Source organism: Takifugu rubripes, chromosome 12 (genome assembly GCF_901000725.2).
Source record: "Takifugu rubripes chromosome 12, fTakRub1.2, whole genome shotgun sequence".
In the NCBI taxonomy this organism is placed as follows: Eukaryota; Metazoa; Chordata; class Actinopteri; order Tetraodontiformes; family Tetraodontidae; genus Takifugu; species Takifugu rubripes.
The window spans coordinates 2,824,811-2,835,391 of NC_042296.1; the positions used below are offsets into that span (position 1 = coordinate 2,824,811).

Sequence of the window (10,581 nt, forward strand, 5' to 3'; positions counted from 1 at the left end):
GGAATACGTTTAAAATTGAGGGAAAGAGGTTTAAAATTTTTAAAAATAATCCATGCACAAATAAAGGTCCGGCCCTTATTTAAACCAAATATTTAAAGTGTTGACATGACAAGACAAGCCAGTCTGGCCAGCTTAACTTTATTATACATGAAAGACCTACATTAAAACACGTATCTAGTTCTCCATAGAGCTAAACTCAAATGACCTCGGGTAAAAAACTTTAACATTTGACCATTTAATGTCACTGTCTGATCCCACTCCCCTAAGTTTCCCAATGCATACTCAGTATTGCATGACTGTTTTGTTATGCTATCTATGTCTTGAAATCTTGAAACATTTGGGGAAAAAAATACCATATGACTAACATATAAACATAAAAATACATATGATTTATAAATTGTAGATGACTCTTAAAAGGCTTTAATTTCCAGGTTTATAACCATTGAGGTAATTTATCTGAAAAATAAAAAACAAAAAAGTGCTATGCTACATTCTACTTGATGTTGCATCAGTACATTATGAAGTTATATAAATGACAATTTTTACAAATATAAATAAATTGTCATTGTCAACAGCTATGATCTACATAGTTTCACAAACAGTCACTTGTCTTCCAGTGTGAAATTCCCCGGTCACAGGAGGAAAATATGTATTTTAAATGCCCAATGTTGTCACATGGCAGCAACTACTGGCGGTAAGGCTGGCTCCGCAGCAGATTGTCCAGGTCACTCTTGTTGATAGTGCCATAAGCTTGTGTGTAGCTGCCCAGTTTGGCTCGAGGGTCACCTGCAGCTGCCACGTTACAGTTGCTCTGGAAAACCTTCTTGCTAAACCTTACTGTTGGCCGAACTTGCGAGTTGGAACGTTGGTTCTGCAAGGGGGGGAGAAACAGTGATATCCTTATATTCGATTTCTAAAAAATAATCAAAAAATCGGTATTTCACCCTGCATGTTCTGTGTTGGGGCGCACTCACCAGCTGTGCAGATGTGACCTGTATCCCGGAGGTCAGGGGTGTCTCATCTTTGCGAACCAGTGGGTTGTTTTGGGTTTGGTTTAGGGCCGACGAGAAGGCACGGTTGTGGGAGGCGGGTGCCGATCGACCACGTTGCAGGATCTGGTCCATAGACTTGTGTAAAACGGAATTTTAAAAAAAACCAGGTTGAAAATCACACGCATGACAAGGAACTATCAAAGTATGTCTTTTCAAAGGGATTTTTTTTTTTTACACAAACATGAATTAAAAGGGGGGCGGCACGGTGGTGTGGTGGTTAGCACTGTTGCCTCACAGCAAGAAGGCCCCGGGTTCGATCCCCGGTTGGGATTGATTGGGGTCTTTCTGTGTGGAGTTTGCATGTTCTCCCTGTGCCTGCGTGGGTTCTCTCCGGTACTCCGGCTTCCTCCCACAGTTCAAAGACATGCATGATTGGGGATTAGGCTAATTGGAAACTCTAAAATTGCCCATAGGTGTGAGTGTGAGAGTGAATGGTTGTGTGTCTATATGTGTCAGCCCTGCGATTGACTGGCGTCCAGTCCAGGCTGTACCCTGCCTCCGCCCATTGTGCTGGGATAGGCTCCAGTCCCCCCGCGACCCTCAGTGGAGGAACAAGCGGTAGAAAATGAGTGAGTGAGAGTGAATTAAAAGGACATTAGTCAGCACGCATTAGCGTGTTGCTTACACCAGTGGCGCCCTCTGTCGGTGATGATGTTGCATTTCTATTACTGTTCTGCTCCGTTAGTCTACCATTGGCTGCAGTCGAGTTGCAGTGATGAGCTGGACCAACTGGACTCCGAACAAAGCCATCTGAATGGAAGATTAAAGATATTACTATTTAAAAAAAAATCCTTAATCAAAAAATTCTGATTTAAATAAGGCAGAATCCAATAAATGACAATTTAAAAAGCATATTTTTTAGGTTAGCGGTGCAGATTATCACGCACTTGGGGCGTGTGTGATGGGATTGTATGTGAGTTTTCCAAGGCCAGGGCCAACTAACGGACTCATCCTCTCCACAGCAGGCGGGGTTGACACGTGCATGGGTCCAGCTTTAGGGATGGACGTATGTTTGTGATGTACTTTCTCTTCAAGGTCATTGTCAATGTTCCCATTTGCTGCCTCTGAACCATTTCCTTCCTTGTCTGTGGCACTGGGGTTCTCCCCACTGCTGCTGTCTTTTTTCTGGATTAGTTTGAGCATGCTCTGATTAGTCCTTCTCTCCAACATCATCTGCAAAGAATGAAAAAATAATAATAAAAAAAAAAAATCATTATAAATAAATATAATCATTATAAAACATGTTTTTCAAACTAGGTCAGGGCTCTGTTTGTACCTCATAAAGCTTGTTGCGGTACTGAACAACAGATAATTGTACAGCATCGTCCACTGGCAGTATTACGTCATAGTTAAGAGCTGGCTCTTTGGCTGGATTGTGAAACCTTCAGGGACAAGAAAATGCATTCATGAATTAATGGCACATCTTCATAATGATCTTATGGGTTATCAAAACCTTGTTAGTAACATCCATATAATTGTTTTGGTTTTTAATCATCGATACCTCGACACATATGGGTGCTGAAGAGCTTGCTCAGCTGTCAGCCGCTTGTCTGGGTTGAAAACAAGCAAACCTTTCAAAAGGTCCAGAGCATCCGGGGGAACAGATGGTTGGAGAAGATCCTGTAAAGGCACTTGTGGTCTGGTGAAAGAAGAGAGATTTTTAAATAGAGCTCCAGCGCGTCAACATTTCTAGTTTAATCACTTGTGAGATCTTAAATGGCTCTTAAGGCAACACAGATGTGTAATCCATCCTTTCTTACTTCAATAACATCCTCTGAATCAGCGAGGAGCCATATTCAGATCTGATTGCCATAATGTCTGAAAAATAAACATAAATTAATAAAATCACATGAAAGCTCTGTACTCAAATGAAAAGGTCAGTTGTTTTTGACTGCATCTTGTCACCTTCTGGGCTTGGGTGAGGTATGGCACTCATGATCTTTTCGATTTGGTTGATAGTGGAAGTCCCAGGAAACAGAGCTTTACCCTGAAGCATCTCTCCCAGGATGCAGCCCAGACTCCACATGTCCACACCTTTAGTGTACCTTTGGACAACAGATACTGACTCACAATTGACTTGGAAAACACCATCATCAGCCGTTTTGGATGTAACAAATGGCGACGGCACCTCGCGGATCCCAGCAGAATCTCGGGAGCTCGGTACCAGCGAGTGGCCACGTACTCCGTCAGTGCTGGATTACAGCTGTCCTCTTGGAATTGTTTAAGTGATCTGGCTAGACCAAAATCACAGAGCTTGACTACACAGTCGGTGTCTAACAGCACGTTGGATGGCTGTTTGGAATACATGAGAAAAGGATACTTATCACCGGGCTGGACAGCTGAAATCTCACAGCAAGCGGCAGCTTGTTGCCTTTTAGCACGAATATTCCAAAAATATTTCAAGACTACATCTGTCTCTGCTGATGTACCTTTTGGTCCCTGTGGATAACATTTCCTGAATGCAGGTATTTAAGAGCTTTTAAAAGTTGGTACATCACATAACGTTTGTGAATGTCTTTCAGTAAAGTGCCCTTCTTTATCACGGCATGCAGGTCCGTATCTGAAAAGGAAATTAAAACAAAAATACACCACTTACATCAAGACCTATACCATAATCTAAACAAGCCCTAACATACATAATAAACTGTTGCAATTGAACAGAATGTAGTATAATAAACTCCTCACTTTGTCAACAAAGAAATCAACCTGTCTCAAGGGTCACTGTCAATACACTTCTAAACATCCAAATCTTATGTCGACAGTTATATTTAATAATATCTTTAATATCATTTAAGTGGTTGTAAAAAGGGAACCAGGAACTCGACGGGTAAGGAACCTCTGCAGTAAGAGGACTACCAAGCAAAGCTCCTCAACATACTGCAACACATTTCCTCATGCACTTAATTACTGCTTGTACAAAGGTGGAATTTGCTGCAAAGTAAAAGAGGCCAAGTGGCTGAGCAAGTTGGCAATGTAGCCAACACACACTCACAGACACACACTCACTGCCAATTCAAGTAAGACTGCAGTCACTGTTGCCTTTACTCACCCATTTGAAGTCTGAGCATTAAACAACACTCACCCATATACTCAAAAATGAGGTAAATATCTTTATCATTCTGGGCTCTGATGACATTTAGGAGTTTGACAATGTTGGGATGATCTCCAAATTCCTGCCGGCAAAAAGATCACGTTTAGTATCAGAAACTCAAGAAAGCCCTGTCTGGTCAGGAATTTCTAGTGTTGGGTCAACACTGGGAAACAACCAGGTAAAGATTTTAACAGTGGTTATGCAAGCATGTGTGGCAGCAGAGTGCACAGAGCGCCACGTGAATGTAGGTCAGCAACAGGGAGGTGCTGCAGAAATTCAGTGGAACAAACTTATCAAGGAAAGGAGTTAACTGTTGTGTTCTTATGGAGGGAATAAACTTACCTGGAGGAACATGATTTCCCTGAAGGTCCTCTGAAATATGAAGGAAAATAGCGGACGAATAAGAGAAACAAGCTGCCATAAAACAGGTAAATGCCACAGTCATGTCCAGTTAAACCAGTCAAAATATAAATACATATTTGCTTGAAGTCGTGTATTTAGAGGAGGTTGCAAGTTAAAATCCTTTCAAACCGGATGTTCACGCAAGAAAAGGAAAAGGGGAAAATAATGACTAAGACTTTATTAAGTAAATGAATGACTTGGCTGTATTAAACACACACCTGAGCATCAGTCCTGTTCCTGAAAGCATCAAAGATCTTCTTCACAGCCACAATCTCACCGGTCTTTCTATCAATCGCCTTCCAAACAATGCCGTAAGCCTGAAACAGATGGAACACTGGTGTCAAAACACCATTTTGACTGAACTCCATTAAAAATGAGGCAGTGTTGGAACACTGGTGGGATTCATTATAACATCTCAAATGTCTGGACACCTCTATGCATACTGGTAGATGCCTTTTTGGTAACCGTTCACGTTTGAAAAATCTGTCCCTCTAATCCTGATTTTCCATTGTTATCCCTCCAAGGGTCTAAAGTCCTGACTATAAATATAAAGAGGTTGCTGATGGAAGCTGTGAAATCAAGCATAACATGAGGCATCAGAGCACACTGTTATTGTTGATAGAGCATTACTGTCACTGGAGCCAGTGTATCAGGTGCACAATGTCCTGGCATCCCTGCAGCTGTCGTCTAAGAGAAAACCCTCCAAACTTGACACGTCACTTTAAAAGAAAGAGGATGTGGCTTTTTCCGGAGCTATAAAAGTAGTTTCTGAGCTGCCGAGGGACTTGGGTCAGGTGTTTTATTTTCCTCCCTCAAGCATCTCTCCTGTCCCAAAAGGCGAGTGTAAACAGGTTCTGCAGCAGTGCAACACATATCTCTGCGGACAACAGGTTAGTTAAGTCTGACATGAGAGCACGGACAGAGAGCACAAATGTTCTTCGCATGAGCAGATTGTGGTGCCAAAGTAAATAAACCCTGCAAAAAAAACAACAAAAAAACCCCTAACAAACACTTAATGCTAATTGAATTTGGTCCGTTGGAGGACTAAAGTCGCCATTAATGTTTGTATAGTTAAAGGAAGGGGCTGGGATGACATTGGTAGAGTTTTTCCGATGGCAGCATGTTTTAATTCATACCCGAAGCTTGGAAAGGGTTAGGCATAAATCCGGAGTAATTCAGGCCAACCGGGACTCACCCCTTTTCCTAATCTTTTCTTGATTTCATACTTGAGGGAAATGTGCTCCTCCACCTCTGACACTTTCGCCGATTCGTATTTGTCGCTCATTTTCCTAAATGGTTGGCACTTGTGTTCACACTGGAAGCCTCATCATCTTGAGAAGTTCCTCCGACTGTGAGTGGACCCGATCCTGCAGCGAGGTCGCGTGAAGCGGAAGTTTTCTTCTTCTTCTTTTCTTATTATTAGCGGGAGTCGTTACTCGGTGTGTGTCCAGAAGCAGCGGGATCCGTTTTCATCCAATATTTTCGCCTGTAGTCAGGTGACAGAGCCCGGCGCTCTCCCCTGAGGTTGCTCTCTGTGTCCCGGTCCTTGAATCCGACAGCAAACACAGCTTCCATAGAGTTTCACAATTTCCGTTGTCATGGCAACGAATACGCTTCCTGCCTGTTCTTAAAGGGCCGCCGCACCAACGCTGCCATAAAGGCCCACACTTGTTGTTAGACGGAGGTTAAACAACCGATTACACCTGCTAATAATTGAAAGTTCTACTTTCAGTTATTACCTTAGATCACCAATAGCCAGTCAAGTGACACATATAAAACAGTGTTTTTCCTGAATTTTTCAATCTGACTAAAGGGTACATGCTAAAATACTCTGATAATCGGACATAGCTAAGAACCTACAGGTCATATAAGTTAAATTATTAGCTGTCAGTAAATGTCTGAACTGAGTTTTAAACTTTTGTTTAGTAGTTTACTGTATCTTTCTAAACAGAATGACATCCCATTGACATCGTAGTTCTATACAAATGAAATGTGAATAAAGTGATTTCATGGGTCACAGCCCTCAAACACAAGGGTCATGAGACAGGTGGTCAGGCTGATACAGTTACTCAGCTAATGCAAACAATTCCATTTAAAAACCGTTGCTACGCCCAATATTATACTCCAGATGAAACACATATGAAACTTTTTTTTTCTGGAGATACAAATACTGCATTTTGTAAAAGACAGGCAGTACAGATGTATCTGGAGGCAGATTTTTTATTTTATTTCTAAAAAGGTGTTCCATGCTCTTGTCTAAAAATCCTATTATATACAACAATAAACTCTAATATGTTTTCCCTAATGGTATGTCTGAGATGAGAGATGTTTAGCTAGTAAAATAAGGACAGGGTATTTGCACTTCCATCCTGATCACTCACAACAGCAAAACCCTCAAGGAAACATTGATTTGGTACAAATTCTTTCTCAATACCATGCATTACCATTACTGGATCCAAATGATTTTTATAGCATTTATTCTGATTAGAGTGGCTAACATTCACCTACTCATAGCCTACAATTTATCAATACACATTCTACAGTACAAGTGTGTTTCAAAATTAACAGCTGGAACAATGAACAACAAATATTCATCTCACACCAAGAACAGGTAGTTACTGAATATATTTTGGGTATGAAAAAGAAAGAAAATCTATATTTATTTCAAAAATACAAAGGCTTTGGGTGAACTGGTCATTGCCAGGTATAACAATTGTATCCTGCGTCATTATAGTTGCTTTGCCCAACATAAATATAAAATTAGAACTTTTTTGATACCCTATTACAAAGTTAGAAATACACCATTTCGTCAAGAGTAAACAACCAATGATAAAGGGGACTTATCACATAGGTTTGGATAGAAATGGAGTGCCAGAACATCTCACAGCACCAGAGAGACTGACGTGGAAGGCGGCAGGCGGACTATCAAAGTGGACACACGGAGCACAGAACTGTCTCCCTTCCAACAGCCACAGAGAAAAATCAGAGTTGTCATTATAACTTAATATATATAAGAATCAGATGAGTTCCTTGTTGCACTAATGCTTTAGGAGGAGTGGAGGAAGCGGTTGAAGGCATTGTAGGCGGACTCCAGATCAAAGAGCATCTGGCGTACCTGACTGTCATCCAGCTCATCAGAGGCCGACATGCTGCTGAGGGTGGTCAACCTGGACGAATGAACAGCAGGGGCAAAATGACCGGACAAAAAGGTGTTAAAGATACTTTAGCAAAATCTATATAACAAAACAGTCTTTGTTTGGGAAATAAAGTGAGGCTTGAAAGTAAGAGAATCAGTATCCTTAACAATAATGTGACAATTGCTAATATTTTGATCTCAATTATTTATCCCAACAGTCTTTTATGGAGCTGTGCAAATATTGGCTCACGAACTGTAAATGTACCTCAGTCACAGTTACATTTTAGTTACCAGTTTACCAGGTCTGTCTTGAATCACTCCCATTAAAATTCTGAGAATTATCTTCAATACAAATCTTTTTTAATCAGAAGTCAAGTGAACAGTAAATATTTCAGCATTCACTGAATGAGTATAATTCACTGGAAGGTATAACTGCTTACAAATTGCATGCATAGCACTGGGCACCTGGAGAGCAACAATAAAACACTGAACTGGATGGCAAAATGTAACGAACCAGAGGCTGACTTTGTCCTTTGCTTCAGAATCTGGAGGCATGTTGCTCATTCTGTTCATGGTCTCCATCAGTTCCCGCAGGTCCGGTTGGATCTGGACATTAAAACCAATGTGACAACTGGATATTATTATCTGTTTAAACTTCAGCATGTGCAGTGGATTGAATGTTACCTCATCCATGGCCCTTATCTCCAGTCTCAGCTTGTCCATCACAGTAATGAACAGCTGAGAGCCACAAAAGGGGAGAGAGAATGTGAGATAAGGTTCAGATAAATATTTTCCAAATTCCACTCTGAGCAGCAAGAGACAGCGTTTCTGTGTCAACGAAAAGAACTGGCAGTCCTTGGCCTGCAATGTTGGCAGTGAACCCAGCTGGCAACGTGCTGTCACTTCGCTGACCAGAGGTCAAACCAAATTAAATGAAACTGCTAAAACCACTTACTGCTTGCACTGAACACACAAATCACTTTTAGAAAAGAAATTGCTGCAACAATTTCATTATTATTCTGGCAGCAGGAAAGACATGGGGTAAAATAAAATAAAGTTACATACGGAAACTATATCAGCAATGCAGCGGTTTAGGTTGCCTTTGTCGTCCTTTATGGTGATTGGTCGATCCTCCTTGATCCTCTCCATAGCTAAAGGACAGTCAAGCTGTGAAGCAAAAAGAAAAGATGCTCTAAACCCAAACCCATAAGGGTGTAAAATCAGAGCTCCATTTTATAACTCACTCGATACTTCCTGCAAAAATCATCTATGGAGCCCACATCAGATCCCTGCACCTGTTTGAACGCAGCCTTGTACTGTACCAAGAGTCTGGAACAGGAAGCAGTGTACCTGAAAGACACGTCACATAATTCCATCTGGAGCATTAGTATTAATTTAAAACATACAATAAAAATATAATTGCAACCTACTCATTTGGTGTGACACAGTCTTTGATATAAGCTTTCTCCAGAGCCTGAAGGGTCTTGACAACAGCAAATAACTCCGCCATGTTATCGTACCTTGGGAAAATTCAGTTCTGGTGTTAACATCTCAAATGCTGATTGTATGCAATTAAAAATGATGTAGGCTGTCACTTACTTTTCTCGTTCTCTTGCATTTTTGTATAATTTCACTTCCTAAAAGAGTTAATGATCATTCATGGTGAAATAATAGCACTTCATGCATGTCTACTTTAATCAGAAGTCTAATTTTCAATGCGAACATAAAACCCAACATAAAATCAAAGAAATAATTTAAAATAACGTACAAAACACTACTTACCTCATATAATTCAGGTTTATTAGGGGCGGCTGTGAGAGACAATGACAGCCTTTAAGAAAGCCTTATTATCTTTTACTGTTAAAAGAATTCTGCACAAATTCAATACATGAATGCAGATATTTATTGAATTTGATGTCTTACCTCCTCCCACTCCTGCAGCTGGTATCCCATGAAACATTATGTTCATATATTAGTGCTTGATCTGAAAAACAAGTGATATCCGAATAATTTGACAAAAACAAATGACATGATCATTTCTTAGTCACAAAAAATAATTTAGTAATACCTTTGAAACTGAATTTTCGTACACCAATTAAATTTACAATGACTGCAAATTGCTTCTACTCTACATATATGGTAACTAGATCATATGACAATAATAATAGTAATGACAATACTGGTGCTTATAGTAATAAATGTAATACACGTTGAAGAACAATCACCCTCACCACAAGGACGATCTTACTCAGTTAATCCCAGGTTTAATGTATATAGGCCATAAGAAAGATTTCAGGTTCAGTTGCGTCACTACATTTTAGCGAAAGCAAGTTTGTCAGTTGTTTAGGGGTAACGGGTAGTGACATTCCTAGGTGCCCGAAACAAATTTACAACTGACTTTCTTTTCAGTCCAGTCTTAAGTAAAACGTTTATTTTTTTCCCCCTCTGTCTATGCTTAGTCTCTTAAGACATGTCAGCTACAACGAAATTAGCTATCAAAGCTAGCCCATAAGCGTTTCCTCCTTCGTATATGAAAACTGGGCTGGACCGGTGGGTTTATACCCGCTACATTTTATATTATTCACAATTAGCGCGGAAATACATGTGCTAAAACCCACGTTACTTAATAATCTGTCGTTAATAGGAAAAATAATAGGAGTTTTCTTACCCTCTCGGCAAATGAGATCTGACGTCAATGTAAACACTCCCTTCCGTGAGGACCAAAATACGTCAAAATATTGGTGCCCTTCATGCCTAAATGAAAAGAATAAAACACAAAATAAAGTATGTTGCTTGTATCGATACGCCAAACACGACAAGTGTTAGCGTTTCATGTTGTATTAGCTACATTGATATTCATTCTGAATCTTAAAATATGCCATATTAATTATTTCTACAGG

General features: G+C 40.2%; 2 protein-coding genes across 3 annotated transcripts; both read right to left on the minus strand.

Moving 5' to 3' along the window:
• Positions 1–100: 100 nt before the first annotated feature.
• On the minus strand, positions 101–6,225 carry mapk15 (mitogen-activated protein kinase 15). The gene is made up of 14 exons (XM_011608985.2): positions 5,741–6,225; positions 4,764–4,862; positions 4,486–4,515; positions 4,135–4,225; positions 3,482–3,612; positions 3,181–3,344; positions 2,958–3,097; positions 2,813–2,870; positions 2,554–2,691; positions 2,329–2,434; positions 1,940–2,225; positions 1,678–1,802; positions 975–1,127; positions 101–871 (listed from the first exon to the last, which is right to left on the minus strand). Exons 1-14 carry the CDS (start codon positions 5,828–5,830, stop codon positions 686–688), a joined length of 1,797 nt encoding a protein of 598 aa, XP_011607287.1. The 5' UTR covers positions 5,831–6,225; the 3' UTR covers positions 101–685.
• A 525-nt stretch (positions 6,226–6,750) lies between these two features.
• On the minus strand, positions 6,751–10,435 carry vps28 (VPS28 subunit of ESCRT-I). Of its 2 annotated transcripts, none has more exons than XM_003968917.3 (10): positions 10,350–10,435; positions 9,605–9,665; positions 9,464–9,492; positions 9,281–9,318; positions 9,112–9,201; positions 8,926–9,031; positions 8,747–8,848; positions 8,366–8,419; positions 8,196–8,287; positions 6,751–7,712 (listed from the first exon to the last, which is right to left on the minus strand). In XM_003968917.3, exons 2-10 carry the CDS (start codon positions 9,648–9,650, stop codon positions 7,592–7,594), a joined length of 678 nt encoding a protein of 225 aa, XP_003968966.2. In that variant the 5' UTR covers positions 9,651–9,665; positions 10,350–10,435; the 3' UTR covers positions 6,751–7,591. The 2 variants fall into 2 exon arrangements, with proteins under 2 accessions (XP_003968966.2, XP_011607288.1); XM_011608986.2 differs by lacking the exon at positions 10,350–10,435 and adding an exon at positions 9,913–10,296 and having other exon boundaries at positions 7,153–7,712.
• Positions 10,436–10,581: the final 146 nt, after the last annotated feature.